We start from the raw sequence: 17,444 nt of genomic DNA, 5'->3' as shown, positions 1-17,444 counted from the left end.
AGGAACGCATTCTGGGCTGGAATCAGCCAGGAGGAGCTGTCCCATTGAGGGTGTTAACCCTTCTTAGCCCACAAGGGGGTGCCCAGGACCCTGAGCGGTGGGGGGAAGCTCATGGCCTGGCCCTGCGAGGCACCTTGCAGGGGAGGTCACAGCGTCAGTTGGCATTGTAATGGGCCCCCGCGCCTGGGGAGCCCACAAGCAGGCACTACGGTAGGCAGAGCGCACTGGACAAGGGGGTGCTCACAGCCTGGCACCCGGGACTTGAAGAATCACGGACCGGAGCCTTGGCCCTCGGCTCCTGCTGCCAGGCCCCAAAGAGCCATGGATTCACGCTCTGCAGCAGGATGGCCCCTAGGGTGAAGAGCTTTTTCCTGCGAGGATGCTGCGGTTGGGGTTCTAGTGATGGTAGTGGGGCCGGGGCCCGGGGCTGCCCAGAGGCAGAAACTCGGCCTCACACTGAAGGCTGCCACTGCAGTGTTTTCCTGGGTGTGCTCTGTGGCCCTTGGAGGGGACAAAATCTCTCTGAACCCTCATTTCCCCATCTGTATTGTTGAGTCTACATCCTTTACCTCCAGGGACCAGGGGAGGCACAAAGGAGGCTCCTGATAAATCAAAAAGAGCTTTCCAAGATGTGCTCCTGGGAGGTGAGAGGGACAGAAGCAGTGATCAGCCCTGTCCCATGGTTCTTGGTGGGCTTCCTTCCTAGGATGTGTTCGTTTGCTGTGCAGCCTTGGGCAAGTTGCCTTCCCTCTCTGAACCTGTTTCCTCACCTGTGAAATACGGTAAATGAGCACCCTATCCCATCTTGCGACTGTCACGATGACCCTAAGAGTAGCCGTGGGGAGCAGAGCCGAGGGTGTCGGTTGCATACCACAGAGGAGGAAGTGGAGACCTGTGCCCAGAGTCCAGGGTTCTAGTCCCAGCTGTCGCTCTCTGCTGAGGGGCCTTCCTCGTTTTGGCCTCGGTTTCCCCAGCTGGATCCGGGCCCTGGATCTCTGCTGTGGCTGGACCTCATTTCCTCACCCCCCGCCCCACGGCTGTGACTCACCCCTCATCATCACGCTGTGTGGCCGAGGCTCAGCCTGGGTGGGGGCCAGCGACTGAGAGAACTCAGAGGAAACCACAGGCGCGGCCCAGCTGGCAGGTGGCGAGCAGGCAGGCAGGCCGGCCGGCAGGGATCTACGGCCCTGGGGGCCTTGCCCGTAAGCACCAGGCCCCTCAAGAGACCAAGCCAGACTCCCCAGGCCTCCCAAACCCCCAGGCTTAGCCCCTAAAGTCTGCCACACCCCGCCCCACATGGCACCTGCTGCCACGGCCGCTGCACTCATCTGCTGGTGCAGCTCAGGGGATGGGGGTGAGAACCATGGCCTTGCCCTCCGGGCCAATATTCATGGAGGCAGGGGAGGTAGAGGTGAACTGTCAAGGTCTTGGTAGGCAGGCAAGTCCAAGATCTCTCAAGAGGCAGGCAGTGTAACGTTTAAGAGTAGGGGCTCTGGGCCCCCTGGGTACAAATCCTGGCTCTGCCGTCCACTAGCTGTGTGACCCTGAGAAAGTGGCTTAACCTCTCTGGGCCTTGGCTTCCCCATCTGAGAAATGGACATAAACACAGTGCCTGCCATGCAGGCTCCCCGTGAACAGCCAACGCGATCGTGAACCCATGGAGCTGGCCCGGGGCTTTGCCCTATCAGTGTTAAGCTCTCTCGCCCTCTGGGCTGCCCTCTCCAGCCGATGGGGCCCCTCCCCTGCACCACAGGCCTGGGGCTGAGCAGGCTGTGGCCCACGGGGAAGAGCAGAGAACAGCTCTCTCTTCCCTGAGACCCCCGGGGAGACCCCCAGCCCTGCAGGTCCAGCGAAGGCATCACAGGCCTGCCCGAAATTCTGACGCTGCCTTGAGCCTCTGCTTACACCTCGTGCTGGTGAGAGGCAGGGTGTGCCCAATGGCAGAGCCTTGCTCGGAGAGCCAGAAGAGTTCATTACATGCCCCGGCTTCTGACTTGTTGAATAGCCTCCGAGTTCTTTCCCTTCTCTAAGCCTTGATTTTCTCCTCTGTAAACTAGGAATAATAATAATATCTCCCTCACAAGCTCACAGTGAGGGATAAATGAGTTAACATCCACACAAGCACTTAGCTGGAGCACACAGTAAGCATCCAATAATGGTGCTGGGACAGATGAGCAAACTGAGGCCCGAAGGAGGGAAGCTGCCTGCCGGGACCAGGGGCTGTGCCGCCAGGCACTGGAGTGCCCCTCGCGGGCCGGCACCCAGCGGTGCTTAGTGACGGCCCGTGTCTCTGACCTCGCCCAAGGGCGTGCACACACACGGGGAAGGAAGCCAAGTCCAACCTGTACATTTATTTACAAAGCACAAGCTGAGAGCAGGTGGGGACTGCCCAGTGGCTTCCCCACTCCTCCTGGGCCTGCGACCCCCTTATCTGAAGCCGCGGACGACCCTTGGGATGAGGGTCCGGAGTGGCTGGGTTGGGCCAGCCTGGCCCTCAGGCAAGCTCGGGGGTGGCCTCCCTGTGCCCCAGGCCTCTCCCCTCCCCTCCACCAGGCCTGGGCTGGGCGTCCTCCTCTCACACGGAGTTCCTGTGTGTTGGTGGTCGTGAGGAAGGTGGGCGGGGGCCGGGCCGGCCCAGATGGTGCAGAGGCCTTATCTGTTGGGAGTGGGGAGGCGGGCGGGGGCACGGAGGTCCTCTCTCACAAAGCCTGCTCTGTTCCCCGGGCAGCTGGGCCTCAGGAATTGGCCTTTGCTGCCTTCCTGCCCCACCAAGGGCCTCCCGTCCACACCCGCGGAAGCCCCACACGCGGGGACCCCCAGCCTTCCCGTTCCCGCGAGGAGCAAGCCCGGGCCGGCCATGCCCCAGGTGAGGCCGAGCAGGGGGCACCAGGGTAGCAATTGCAAGAGGGCGAGCTGGGGAGGGGACAACCGGGCCGGTGGCATCTGGGCTGTGACAGATGGGCCCGGGCCCCTGTCTGGGGAGGCGCTAGCAGGATCGGTTCAGGCCACATCTGAGGCGGCTCACGTCGGGGAAGCAGTCGCCGCACGGGGTCGTGGGAGCCCCGAGCCTCCCAGCCTGGCGCAGCCTTGTCCTAGCCAGCCCACCCGGGGGGACCTGGCCCCTCTGCTCTGGCCTTCTGGGCTGTGTGGCCTCAGCCCCGGCCACCGTGCAGCTGCGCCCAGGCCTCGGCCACTCCCGGGGCTCAGACCCCCAGAGCCATGAGCGCCCCTGAGCTGCTGATCTTCTTGAAGCGGTTTGCAGCGCTGACAGCAATGAAGTTTTTCTGAGGGAGGAGGGAGAGATGTCCCAGTCAGCCGTGGGGCAGAGGAGAAGCTGTGTGACAGACTCCTAAGTAGGTCTCCTTCATCCCCCTGCCCCCCCGCCCCCACCAAGGCCAGATGCCAGGGAGGGTGCAGTGCCCAAAGTGGCCATAGGAGGTGCCATGATACCATATCTTCCAGGACGCCTTCCTTCATTCAACAGGTATGGCGGCCAGACCTGAGTACCTCACTGTTCTAGATACTCTAGCGGCTCCTATTTCGCTCCAAGTAAAACATAAGCCCCCCGCTATGGCCAACAAGTCCCTCCAACCCCTGCCTCTCATCGCTCTCTGACTTCACCTCCCTGACCCCTTGCTCACTCCACTCCAGCCTCTCACCTGTTCCTCACACTTGCCAACCACGCTTCTGCCTCAGGGCCTTTGCACTGGCTATTCCCTCTTCCTGGAACACTCTTCTCGCCAGTACCAGCATGGCTTACTCCTCACTGCTTTCAGGTGTTCTGTTCACATGCTCCCTCACTGCGGGACCCTTCCTGACCACCCTATTAGGAAGTGCAACCTCTCCCCTGGCACTCCTGGCCATCCTCGTTCTTCTCTAGAGCCCTTCCTTAACCTCTTTTAATACCCTCCATTCCCTACCCAAAGTAAGTCCATTCAAATTAAAATGCTTGTCTCTTTGGTCCACTGGTGTATTCCCCGGGCCTAGAAGTAATAGATGCTTCTAGGGGGAGAGGGGAGGGTCACTGCAGCAGGAGAGGAACCAGCCCGGGACAGAGAGAGAAAAGCCAACCCTGTTTTCCAGACAGGGCTCGGCCGGGTCGAGAGAAGTTGCCAAGGCGGGGCTGGTGGGGCCTGGGATCTAGTGCCAGGGGCTCTTCCCGCCTGCGGTCCCTCCCTCCTCCCCACCCCGTCCAGCGGTACCTTCCAGCGCCTCTTCATGAGGTACTTCTTAAGCAAGATCTGGGACTTGAGGCGGCGGTTACAGCGCTTGGCTTTCTCTGCCAGGTTGTTGAGCCAGGGGTGGGCGAGGCACTGGGCAGCGTTCATCCGGGCCCTGAGGGAGGGGCAGTGCGGTGAGGGCGGGCGGCATGCCTGGGAAGCACGGAGCCCAGCCGCTGCCCGGCCCTCTTCCTGCCCCGCAGCGTATGCACACACACACACAGCTTGCACACACGGGGTCTGTGTCCTGGGCTGAGCCTCACCTCTGGTCCTTGACAATGAGCTTGGAGACAAAGTCTTTGGCCTCGTCGGACACGGCCTCGAAGGTCTCCTCGTCAAAGTACCAGTTGCCAGAGAGAACGTTGTTTAGGGTCTCTGTGTCATCGTCTCCCAGGAAGGGGGAGAGGCCACTTAGCCTGGAGAGGGGGGATGTCAGGGGGGCAGGGAGATGAAACTGGGGACACTGAGTCACCTTTGGGGGCTCAGGGGATGGAGGCAGATCCTCGAAGGCAGCACCATGAGCTGAAAAGACCCCCAGCTTCTTGAGTGGGACAGACCTGGGTTTGACTCTGGCTGGGTGACCTTGGGCAAGTCACTTCCCCTCTCTGAGCCTCACTCTTCTCATCTGTAAAATGGGCACAATCATCCCAGCTTCCCAGGGTTACAACGGAGAAGAGGAATGATGAGTGCATAAAAGATGTCTGCTGTCCCTCTGTCCCCGCCCTGCGTCATACAGATCTGCTGTCCAGAGCCCTAGGCTAGGACACTGTGCCCTTAGGGGCCTTCATTTCTCCATCTACAAAATGGGCACAAAGTTCCCCTCTCTTGGTTCTCTGTGGCACTCCCAACCCCAGCAAGCCCCTTCCTGGGGGAATGGAGAGGGGGGACCCACCCCAGCAGGCCCCCAAGGCCAAGTTTGGCCCCAGCTGCCCGGCCACACGCCCCAGCCCCGTAGACACCACATTCTCCCGGGACTCACAGCATATAGGTGATGACCCCCATGCTCCACATGTCTGTCTTATCGGAGATTTGGTCATAATTCACCACCTCAGGTGACAGAAACTCTGGGGTCCCAAAATTCACCTTCAGCTTCTCGTTGGGATTATACCTGGGCGTGAGAGCAGGAGCTCAGAGCACAGGCCCCAGCCCATTTCCCGGCACCCTCCGCTACCCCCCTCTGTCCCTGCCCACCTCAGAGGCTTGCCCCACCCCTCCTCCCCCCACTGAGGTGGTACCTCCGCGCCAGCCCGAAGTCAATGATCTTCACCAAATGGCCCGTGGTGTTGACACACAGGATGTTCTCTGGCTGAGGAGAAGGGGGTGGCCCGGATTGACCTCTGACCTGGCTCATCCTTTGTCCCCACCAGGGGCCACCCATGTCTGGAGCAGAGGCCCAGGCTGCCAGCGTGGGCGGCCCATCAGTGACCCCTCGACCTGCCTGTTCCAGCCACAGACGAGGGGCCTGCAGCCTGGAGAGGGACTTGCAGCCCGGAGAGGGACTTGCCCAGGGCAAGGACTGTCCCCTCTCTGCTTCCCCATTCCCCCCACCAAAATCTAACTAAGGCACCTGATAGGTGCTCAGCCAAGGCTCCTAGGAATCCTGTGGCTCCAGCACAGGGGAGCGTGTGGCTGAAGATCCTGTGAGGCCAGTCCCTCCTGCTCTGGGCCTCCATTTCCCCCCCCACGTAACCCAAAGACACAGGGCTAATCTGAGGTTGCAAGGCAGAAACATTTTAAGCCGTTAGCAATGGTCCGAAGGCAGGAGGATTCACACAAAACCCCTGCTTCCCTGATCTTCTGCACCTCCTGAAACACCAGAAGCCCTAGCCACACGACCGCACACCACTTGGAGTGAGCTGTCAGTGACCCCTGATGGCTGCCGGTCTTCCGGTTCCCCTGGGGCCTTCTCGGCCCTGGCCCGGCCCCTGCTGCACGTCTGGGCTCTGTGGGCGTTTGGTTAGGAGCCCTGACGGCAGGCTTGCTGAAGGCACTCGCTGAACCCAGCATCCTCGCAGAGACAGACACGAATGACATTAATAGCTCACCTGGTGTTCGAACAAGACAGAAAGACAAGAAAGGACCCAGGGTGCAATCTTTGGGGGAAGTGAGACAGACTCAGACCTTCTGGTCTGAGAGTTCCCGAGGAGCCCTGGGAAGCGCCTCAGGCCGTGGTTCACCCAACTTACTTGACCCTGAAACCCCTTTTTGATCACCGGGGACCCTGCTCTGCCCCAGAGGCAGTGGCTTTCACGGGGGAAGGGCACGCGCCCAGGGCCACGTGGAAGCACCAGCTCTGTCCAGAAACTCAGGAGTCACCTTGCTCTTTCCTCAGTCCAAACCCTCAACCAATCAGACTGGCTCTATCTTCAGATCGCAGCCACCACCTGGCCACCTTCCATCCCTTCCCCTGGTTCCAGCCTCTGCCATCTCAGCCCTTGGTTATTACATCCACCCCTCAGATTTCCTGCCGCCATACTGGCCCATTGACATCCATCTCCTGACTCTCCTGGCCTCGCTTGTCAGGCTGGATGCTCATGGCACCCCTGCCCCGTGGGCTGTTGGAAGGCGCCTATACCACCTCCAACAGCTCTGACCCCAAGTGAGCATGTGGCCCGGGTGCTGGGCCAGCCCCGGGCTTGCGTTGGACCTCGAAGGGCTCTGGCCCTTGCATTCTCCCCCAAGTTCACCTCGCACGTCTCCCCGTGACCCTCAAGTACTTTTCATAACACTTCTTGCGGTTTAATCTACTTGATCTACTTGAGGAATGTCTGTTTCCCCCACTGATCTGAAGGCTCCAGGGGACAGGGGTGAGTCCCTCGCCCTCCCTGCGGTAACGCCCGTGCCCAGCACAGGGCACAGCCCGGAGGAGCAGCCTGGCACAGCAGAGGCCCTCGATACATGTTTATCAAAAGAACGAAGGGAAGTACTATCCACGGTGCCGATGGGCGCGAACCCAACGCAGAGGTCACGCTCCATGTGCTCCACCAGCCCTGTCGATTATCTTGCAAACACCACCCGGCGCTCATGCTGCCCCTGCTTCCTCTGCACCAAGGCCGGCGTCGCCGAGCTCCAGGCAGCTGCCGGCACTTGACCACAGCTGGCATGATGCACAAACCCTGTTAGCTCTGTCCCCCACTGACCCACTACTCGCAAGGTACTGAGCAGGGTCAGAGGACGGATGTGAATATTCTTCCACTGAACGGTTCTGTTAAGTGCCTATCGTGTGGGTGTTGCTGCCCTGATCCTATACTTAATCCATTTGTTTTCCTGACTCCTCTTCTAGAACATAAGTTCCAAGAGGGCGGGCGTCTTCATCTGCTTGGTCTGCTCCTGATCTCCACCACCTAGAACACTGCCTGGCATGGAGTAGACCCTCAACAAATACTCGTGGGGTGAAGCAGCGAACACTCACAGCGTCTGCAAGGGGCCAGCCCTGAGGAAGACACTTCACCGACACTTAGCAAGTTCTATGCGCGAGAGGGTGAGCGCGGGGCGCCCGGGACAGTGAGAGACGTGTACTTGGTACTAGACCAGACGCCCCGAGAGCTAGGACCCAGTCTCGTTTACTCTCTGTCGTATCGCTGGCTTCTGGTCCTCGGGAAAGACTCAATAAACCCTTTGGGACCTATAGATACAAGGATGGAGGGGGGAAGAGAAGGGCGGATGGGAGGGGCCGAGGGCTAGCTGGTTACAAGCAGGTTTCGGGTGGCCAGATGCTGCTCCTGGCCCCTCCCCGGAGGCCCCAGGCCCTGTACCTTGAGATCCAGGTGCAGAACCCGCATCTTGTGCATGAAGAGGATCCCGTCGCAGATCTGCCTGACAAACACCATGGTGTCCACCTCAGTCAGCTGATAGTCCTCATCCACAATCCTCTCGAAGAGCTCGCCGCCCTCGATGCTGTGTGCACAGACCCCTCTACAGGCTTGCTTCCGGGCCGGCGGCCGCCCCCGCCCGGTGCCCCGCCCCCACCGCCAGCACTCACTACTCCATGAATAGGACAATCTCGTGCGAGGTCTCAATGGCCGCGTAGAGCTGGATCAGGTTTCGGTGGTTCAGCTGGTTCATGACCTCGATCTCAAGCTTCACCATTTCCTGGGGACAAGGGAAGCCCGGGGCCCCGCCTGAGGGTCACCACTCCCTGCCCTCTGCCCTCCACGCCTCTGCCCTCCACCGGACCTGTCGGCCCCCTCATTGCTGGCCTCTGCCTCCCATCTCTCCCCAGTCCTGAGACTGTGTCCTTACCCCTGGTCATCCCTGCTGGGACACCATTCCTTTGCCACGTGGTCCCCTTCTCCTCCTGCCTGAACGCAGGGGTGCCCGAGGGCCGGTCCTCCGCTCCCTGCTCTCCCCTTGCACGCTCTCCCCGGACGTCCCCCGCCAGCCCCAGAACCTGCCATTCCATCCAGATGTGATTGATCCCCAAGTACGCAGCTCCACCTCTGAGCGTGCCCTTGAACTCCAGGCACCGACAGCTCCAAATGCCTAACTGCCGTTCCCCCTTGGATGCCGAAGAGACATGCTGAGTCTCTCAGGAAACCCTCGATGTGGCCGCCTCCCCACAACTGAGCTGCTCTCAGCCTGCCTGTTAGCAAAGGGCCTGACCGCTGGCCCAGGCGCACAGGACAAAAAAGCTAGAAGCTAGCTCAGATTTTCCCGCATTCTTACTCCCTCACACCCCGCATCAGGGAACCCTCTTGGATTACAAACCCAATAATGGTTGGCTTCTCACCTGCTCCACCACCGCCTTCCTAGTCGAGGCTGCCATTACTGTCACTTTCAGAGAGGCTGAAAGCCACCTGTCATGCTGCTAGCTTGATATCAGCCACCGGAGGAAAATTTACACCAGAGAAATGGCCAAATGCTACAAAATGAGCCTCTCCCCCTGCGCGCCCCCCAGCATCATATCACTACCCCAATTTTTCCCATTTTCCTTGTGATTCTATTCCTTCATTCATATCTCACAGTGCTTGTCACTTCCCCAGGGAGGCCTTAACCTCACCACCCTATCTGGATGCCCGCCATCGGCCCCACACTCCCTGTACCCTACCTCCCTTTATGTTTCTTGCTAGCGCGTCTCAGTTCCTGCTGCCATGCTTTGTGTTTGCTTGGGTTTTAGTTGTTTGCTCCTCCTCTCTAGCGTGCCCGCCCCATGGAGTTTACTACCATTTCCCTAGCACCTGGCACAGGGAATGGCCCAGAAAAAGTGCTCTGTAAGAAAGGAGTCAAGGGGCGCCTGGGTGGCTCAGTCAGTTAAGCGTTCGACTTCAGTTCAGGTCATGATCTCACGGTTCGTGGGTTCGAGCCCCGCGTCGGGGTCTGTGCTGACAGCTCAGAGCCTGGAGTCTGTTTCAGATTCTGTGTCTCCCTCTCTCTCTGACCCTCCCCTGCTCATGCTCTCTCTCTCTCTCTCTCTCACTCTCAGAAATAAATAAAACATTAAAAAAAAAAAAAAAAAGAAGGAAAGGAGTCAAGAGCCTACTCCAGTGAATCTCCACCACACGGATGTCCTGAGCATCTGTACCAAGCCAGGTCCGTGATGGAGGCCTGGGGACCCAGCAATCAAGGGGAGGAGTTGGAGAAAGGCAGAGTCACGTAGGAATGACATGCCTTTCCAGTGTGTGTAGAGCCGTGACAGAGACATGGGGTTGCAGGTCTCTGGAGCTTCTCCTCATGCTCTTCCCAGGCTCCAGGCCTCTGCAGGAGCTGCGTCTCTGCCTTGAATGCCCATCGGTTCGCTTCCCAGCTCTCCCGCCCGCCTCAACCCAAGGGTTGAGACGAGCAGGTCTCTGGCCATTCCGGGCCTTCAGGCCTTTCCTCTCATGGTTCCCCTCTGCTTGAAACTCTCTCCCCGGCCCTGCCACTGGAATCAGCTCCTGCTTCAAGCCTTCCTTCTAGAAAGACCCCCCAGCTGCATCAGGAGCCTTCTCTGTAGCCCCCTCCTGACCCCCGCCCTAGCTTTCTCAAGTTCCAGCCCTCACCACGCAGGTTACTAGGTGGTCCTCACCTCCTCACACACCTGACTCCCTCCCTTCATGTGAGCCTCTGCCCGCATTCATTCATTCATTCATTCATCCATCCAGTCATTCATTCATTCCTTAAATAAACACTGCCCTCTACCTCCTCTGAACCGGGCCAGCTCTAGACCAGGGCCTGATGACCTCAGCCTTCCCTGAGGGCATAAACCACATTCCCTTCACTTTGGGACCCCCAGGGCCCAGCACAAGGCCTGGCCCAGAGCCCACACTCATGTTTGCTGAATTGAGCCAAACAGAAGGCATGAATGTCCTGTGCCTAGAAGGAGAAGTCGCAAGGATAATTTCACTAACTGAGGTGTCTTGTTTATGGAGAGGGGCTTCAGGCCCCCGTGGCAGGGTTCTCTGCCTGTCCATCTGTCTATCTGAGTGACATCTTCAGCACAGCAAGGTCCACACACCAAGCCCCTAGTGCAGACATGTGAGTAGAGGGAGGCGAGAGGCACCTAGTCCCCACTGCAAGGACCCCCCCGCCTCCCTCCCAGGTAGCCAGCCCCTACTACCTTGTCTTTGGGCGTCTGTTTCTTGATGACCTTGGCTGCCAGCTTGAGGCCTGTGGCTTTCTCTGTACAGGTACAGACTGCTCCAAACTTGCCGCTGAAGAGAGAAGAGGTTGGGAGTGACGGGGTTCCCAGGGACACAGGGCCGAGGTTGGGGGAGTGTCTGCTGAGGTAGGGCTGAGGCAGTTCTGCTTCCGTCTGGATCTCCCCCTGTGAGAGCGTATGTGTGCCCCAGCCCTCCTGGCTCCATTCTGAAGTGATGAGCTCCACTGCAGGGACAGAAGCTGAACCACAAAAACCATGGGCATAGGACAGGTGGGCTCACACAGAGGATGGCCCCTGGTGTGGCAGCTCACAGGCTTGGGGTAAGCAAGGGCCCTGGGGCCCCAGGGGAAGGCATCTGCAGGGTTCATTATGAAGCGCCTTGCAGGGGTCGGGGCGGTGTCTAAAACTGAAACAGACAGGAAAATGCTGTTTATTTCCTATGGGAAGCACTGAATGGCTGATGGGTGTCTATGTGAGAGACAGTGACATGAGTGCATGTCAACCCATGGGACAGCTTGTGTATGATGGGGGTTATTAACAGTCGCGTGGAAGCAATTGTGTCCACAGAGATCGGGGTGTGTCTGGGCCTTGGACATGAAAGACATGAGGCCCTGGGTACTTGACGTACTCCTGCCTTTGGGCCGGGGGCTCAGGGTCCCAGCTCTCACCCGCCCAGCGCCTCCTTGGAGTTCAGGCTGAATTGGCTGCTGACGTTCCCAGGCCTCAGCTCCACGATGCGGTGGGGAAAGGGGGCTGGGGGAGGTGGACAGTCATCTGGGGAGGCAGAACAGAGCCATCAGCCAGCGGCAGGAGCTGCCAAGGATGTACCCCTGCGCCACCCCCTCCTGCCTGGCCTGGGCCCCATCCAGCAAAGTTCACCAAGTGATGATACCTGGGGGGGACAGCTGGCTCCAGGATAGGGGCTAGGGGGCCCAGTGTCCAGTTTCAGCTCTGCCACCAACACACAAAATGGCCTTGGGACTCTGTCAGAGGGGGCTCAGCTTCTCCTGGCACAACAATGGGGACAGCTGATTGGACTTCTCGGACCCTCCCACATTATAAGGTATGAAGTCTCCATCCCAAGCTATCTGTATTTCCATTAAAGAAAAAAAAAATAGGCGGGGTGCGGTGGGGTGGGGACGCTAATGGTGGAGCGCCAGATAAGCGGTACTGTGTCCGAATGATGGGGTAGGGGACTGGACCTGCCTACCAGCCCCTCTAATAACACCACAAGCTGCCCCGACCTGTGGAATGGCTGCCCAACCTGGGCACGGCCCAAGGGCAGGGCGAGGGCGGGAGGAGCCGGGCATGGAGGTGTTTGGTAGGGAGACGCTGCCACCTAGCGGTAACAACGGGGTACAGCAGGCCCTGGCGGCCCGCAGGCTGAGTCATCGGGAATGGAAACCTCTTTATAAATAGCAAGAGGCCGCAGGGAAGCCGGGCTGGTGATAAATCTGATGGCCCTTGGAGGCTGTTCAGGTCCCGTCACCCCGAGGATGTGATTTCTGGAGGGGGCGGGGCAGAAGTCTCTGCTGCTGCTTGCGGGAGGAGGCAGGGCTCCTGGCCACTGCCCAGCCGCCAGGCCCTCCCACCGTGTCTGGGTGGCACCGTGCCGCTCACCAGGCAGGCAGACTGGGCTTCCAGGGCACCTCAGCCTGGAGGAGGGGGGTGTCAGGACACCCTGAGCTCTCCTGACCCCATCTCACCCCACCCCCACCCCTGCTGCACCCCTGCCCAGGCCCTTTCCCTATTCAGCTGATCCCCAAGCCCACTCATGCTCCATGTCTCCTGCTGCCCACTTAATAGACCACTAAACCGCCAGCTCCTCGTCTGACCATCAGTTAAGGCCATGCCACAGTCCTGTCCCGTCTCACGTGCCCAGCTCCCTTGGTCACTGCTCCCATGCACATACACCTGTGCTCCTCAGTTCACGACGCCTCTATGGCTCTCATGACCCCCCCTACCCCCTCCAGGATGTAGTTGAACTACCAAAGCTTGGCCTTTGAGCTCTTCCACTGACTGACTTCAAATTCCACTGTCCAGAGAGTTGGTGCTGCTCCAAAACCAGCCTAATTCCCCCCGACCAAAACCCCTTCTAGAAAACATAAAAGAGGGTGCAAAAAGTGGGTTCTGGAATAGCACCATTTGGACAGATTCAAACGCTGCCCTGGCTGTGGATTTGGGGCACTCACTACATTTCCCTTCCCCAAGCCTCGGTTTCCCCATCAAAAGGGACTAGGTACTTCTTAGAGTTGTATGACACACGGATGGACCAGCCCGGGTGAGGCATGGCTCAGAGCAGCTCAGCCCTCCAAACTGGGAGACTTGGGAACATCGGGGGAGCCCCTTTCCCCCCCTAGCCCCCCCCTGCCCCTGGCCTACCCAAAATCTGGAAGCAGTCCTCCTCCCTGGCTGTGGGACCGAGGGCCTGCCCCACCTCCGATTTCTCCGAGGGAACAGCCTGGAACTCGATCCCCCTCGAGGTGTCCCCTTGCACCTTAGCCTGCCCATCCTGGCCTGGAGCCTTCTCTCCTGCTTCCTTCTGGCTGCCTGCCGGGATGTCCTTCTCTCCTTCTGCTACCTTGGCTGGCCCGGGATCCACGGGGCCGGGGGTCACAGGCACCCCTTCAAAGATGAGCTCCAAGTCCTCGTTTGGGGGTTTCTCATCTGGCAGCTTCTCGGGCCTAGAACATGATGACACAGAGATGATGCCTTTAGCAGCCAGAGCCGTGCTTTGGCCTCCGGGAGGCCTCGATGCTTCCAGACCGTCTTCTGCAATCTGGAGCTAATACAACCTCCTCCCGCCCCCCACTGCCACCGCTCCCTCAAATGCATGGAGTGATGCATCCAAATTCACTTTATATGAAATCAAGGGATGTTAATAATACCGTAAATGTTTGTGGTCCTTATCTTGACTATCAATGCACTAATAGATCATTAATGCCTACTAATAGGGTTGTTGTTTTGGTTAATCATTATGTGGCTACAATTAGGGAGAGTGTGTAGTTCTTGATTCACAAAACCGTGGCAATTCAATTAATCATGTATCCAGGATATCAAGGTATCAACTGGTATTAATATATAATTCTGACTGACACGATATGATTACTGTGGTTTACAGATACATCTCTAAGATCATTCATGTGATTACCATTCAGGTAAGGAACGGTTTGCCTCATAAGACTGTTGCTGTATCATGGTTATGAAAGTATTAGTAATGATCTATCAATCTGATTATTAGTCATCTTTTCATATTATGGTAAGAAGGTAAGTTATCTTCACCCCCACCCCTGATATCTCAGGCCTGCCCTTGGCTAGAACCAAGTTCATGGAGTAAGGGGACCTCTGGACTCCAGAGGCTTAGAGAAGAGGTCGGTCCCTGAGGACCTCTCTGTCCTGACCTCCCAGTGTCTATGAACACTCAAGCCAGGGTTTCGGCAGGGGCGTAAGGTGTCGGAGCCAATGCCCAGGACAGATGCTGAGCTGTCTCAGGACCACCCGATCTAGCACTGAACAGGGTGCTAAGCGTGACGATGCCCAAAACAGAGGAGCTAGGCGTGACCACTGGGGCCAGAGCCTCGGACCCGTCCCCACGGCCAGACAGGGGGCATTCACCTGGAGATGATGGCCGGACAGCTCGGGCTGTGCAGAAAGGCGGGGGAGCTCCTCCTGGCTCCCGCTTGGCCCTCGGTTGCCTTCTTGTGCCCCTTGGGCTCTCCGGGGCCCTGGCTGCCCGAGGTCTCCTGCTTGGCGCTGGGATTCTTGACACTGGCCTCCGCCGTCACAGTCTGCTGGGGCAGGTCTGCTGGCTGCCCGGCACCGCCCTCTGCGGGCCCCCCACCCAGATCGCCTTCTCCCTCGGGGCCCCCGCTGCCCGCTGAGGGTTGGGCCAGGGCGTCATCCCCTTTCTTTAGGGCATCGGCTCTGGCATCTTCCTTCAGGGTGGGGGGACTAGTTTCTTTCTTGGGGTCTGGGGGCCCAGGTTCTTTCCTTGCATCGGGGGGACCAGTTTCTTCCTTTGGGTTTGAGGGGCCAGGTTCTTTCTTCCCATCTGGCAGCTCGGGGCCCTTCTTTGGATCTGGTGGACCAGGCTCTTTCTCTGCAGCCGGGGGTCCTTCACCTGCTATACCTTTAGGTGCCTCGTCTGCAGAGGAAGTGAGACACCAGTCAGGATCCACCCACCACCCCCAAGCAGGCTGGCCAGAGACCAGCTCTGGGCCCAGGTCCCCACGTAGGCAGCAGTTTGCAAATGCTTGTCCCCCTGAGCCTCTAGAGATGGGCTGCCGGGGCCTTGGAGGCCCTTTGGGGACACTTCTGGTCCTCTAATGCACCTTGATGCCCCCACCATCGCTTGCCCAGAATGTTTAGGTGCCGTGCATGGGGGCTTCGCACTTTCCAGTATTTTCCAGGGAGGGCTTCATGCAGGCCCTCGACCCAGCCCAACCTCACCCGGAGACAGTTGTAATTTCTGGGTCTTTCATGCACGCTGTACCAAAGGGCCTGGGGCACAGAACTCCCGCTGAGGAGCGGGCCCAGCCCTGGATTCAAACACCCCTTCCCAGGCTCCTCCCTCTGCCTCCTGCCCCAGCTTGGCACCTGTCGATGGGCTCTGGATTCCCAGCTCGACTGCTCCGTTTTCTGTCGCCATGAGGTAGGGAGGCGTGTGCTTCTGCTTGTCTAACTCAAGTCTTTCTAGCTGCAGAAAGGAGAGTGAGGTGTGTCAGGCTGTCAGATTCCTCCTCCTGTGTGGCCCAGAGGAGCCAGGCCCAGCCGACTGAGGGGAGAAAGGTACCTGGAGCTGCGAGGGGCAACTTGAGGGCCGTCTGACTTGCAGCGGCTGCCCAGAAGCAGTCCTGGGGCAGTTGTAAGGGACTGGGCTGGGGGGGCAGAGGCGGAGGCAGGGGCGCGGGCAGGGGAGGCGGGGGCGGAGGAGAGGATCTCTTACACCAGGGGCCATGCGGCTCGGACTGCCACCACCTGTCACTCTTGGCCCCCGTTCAGAGGACACGGCATTCTTCCCACAGACCGACTGGGGGGAGAGGAGTGTTGGAAGAGAGCAGGAAGAGAAAAGGGAGGGGGCATCTGGGGCCCTGAGGGAGCAGCCTTTTCCCAGGCCTCGCCTGGTGTCCCCGGCTCGGCCAGGGGTCAGGAAGGGGGCCCGGCGCCCCAGGGGCTGTCGGGCAGGGCTGCAGGACAAGGCTATGCTCAGGCCGGCCCGTGGCTCTGCCCACCTGCGTGCCACGTCTCCTGGGGTTTCCCAGAAGCTGGTTAGAGCCAGGCAGGCCTGGGGATAATCACCCTGACCCCACTGCCCAGCTCTGTGTCCGCGATCCCTGCCTTTGGCATCCAGACCTACTTGGGGCCTCTTTGGGGAAGAAACTGTCTCCGGGGGCATTTGCTCAACAGGACCATGGACCTGAAAGCCTTTTTCTTTCGAAGATGTGTTTTACTTGGGCTCCTGGGGAGACAGAGGCTGCCCCGAGCAGCAGGGGGAGATGCTGAGTGCTCAGGCCCAAGGCGCCAAGCAGGTTCCTTCTTCCCAGTGGCCTGTTTGGAAGGAGAGGGGCTGCTGGAGGATCTTTCCCAAGGATCCTTCTGGGGGCCACTCCCGCCCGAGATGGGATGGGGAGACGTATGATCCAAAGAGCTTTCCATCATCCAGGGGCTGCCTGCCCAGAGCCTGTCTCTGAGGGGGACCTTGAGAACTGGCTGAGCTGGGTGTACTGGAAATAGCCCTGGAGTGGGCATCTGGGTTCAGGCCCTCACTGTGACCACCATCCTGCTCACTCCACCCTCCTCTCCCACATGGAGGAAACCACCCCTGCCCTCAGAAAGAGGGAGGCGGAAATGACTGGAACAAGGGGCATGGCTCTGCAAGGGGGAAATTACGCAGCTGTAAAAAAGATCGAGGGTGCTGTGAACAGGATGATATGAAGCTGTCTCCAAAACGGGGGAGGGGGAGAATTAAAGTCAGCAGAATAGTGTACAGGCCATGCTATCGTGGGGGCAAAAGAGGGTAATCTACATAATAAGACACAAACTTGCACTGTGTTCATGTAAGAATGTCTCTGGGGCAATGAGAAAAAAATGGGGGGTCAGGGTGGGAGGGAGACATCACTGCCGCATCCTTGCACTTTTTTTCTTTGGACCATGAAGTATGTGAATGGAATGCTATTCAAAATGAGTGATTTTTTTTTTTTTTTCAAGTGAGCAAATGTTGGGGTTGTTGGCCGAAGCTTATAAAAACCCAAGTTGGAGCTCGGTCTCCAGTCTCGATGACTTGTGTCCTTCCTGGCCCTCCTGGCCTGTTTCCCTCCTTGGGGGTCCCGGGGAAGGTCTGCCTCTTCTGGAAAGCAGAAGTGCTAACACTCTCATGTAGATCCACTCACTTGATCCTCAGAACAACCCAATGAGCTAGGTTCTATTACAGACGGGGAAACTGAGGCACAGAGCAATTAAGTAGCTTACCCAAAGCCATATGGCTTGTCAGGGACTGCGTTAGGATCTGAACGCAGGAAGGAAGCTCTCATTTCTTTTGAGGGCCTGCTGTTGGCTCCTTCCAGGTTGTCTGGAAACTTCATCTTGATAATAGCTCTGTGGGGGGCATCCATCCTATTTCCTAGAATAGAAGATGGGGACCAAAAGAG

At 58.6% G+C, this 17,444-nt stretch overlaps 1 protein-coding gene across 1 annotated transcript; it reads right to left on the bottom strand.

Annotated features, from left to right (window-relative positions):
• Positions 1-2,383: 2,383 nt before the first annotated feature.
• MYLK2 (myosin light chain kinase 2) lies at positions 2,384-17,343 on the bottom strand. Its single transcript, XM_039237786.1, has 14 exons — positions 17,266-17,343; positions 15,394-15,493; positions 14,857-14,941; positions 14,413-14,748; positions 13,180-13,481; positions 11,466-11,571; positions 10,756-10,849; positions 8,203-8,312; positions 7,976-8,117; positions 5,456-5,526; positions 5,200-5,328; positions 4,484-4,636; positions 4,203-4,335; positions 2,384-3,284 (listed from the first exon to the last, which is right to left on the bottom strand). Exons 2-14 carry the CDS (start codon positions 15,443-15,445, stop codon positions 3,204-3,206), a joined length of 1,794 nt encoding a protein of 597 aa, XP_039093717.1. The 5' UTR covers positions 15,446-15,493; positions 17,266-17,343; the 3' UTR covers positions 2,384-3,203.
• Positions 17,344-17,444: the final 101 nt, after the last annotated feature.

Source organism: Hyaena hyaena, unplaced genomic scaffold (assembly GCF_003009895.1).
Source record: "Hyaena hyaena isolate Hyena2069 unplaced genomic scaffold, ASM300989v1 scaffold_131, whole genome shotgun sequence".
Classification (NCBI taxonomy): Eukaryota; Metazoa; Chordata; class Mammalia; order Carnivora; family Hyaenidae; genus Hyaena; species Hyaena hyaena.
Note: the sequence above shows the minus strand (reverse complement) of the source record. Positions and strands in the feature narration are given on the sequence as shown.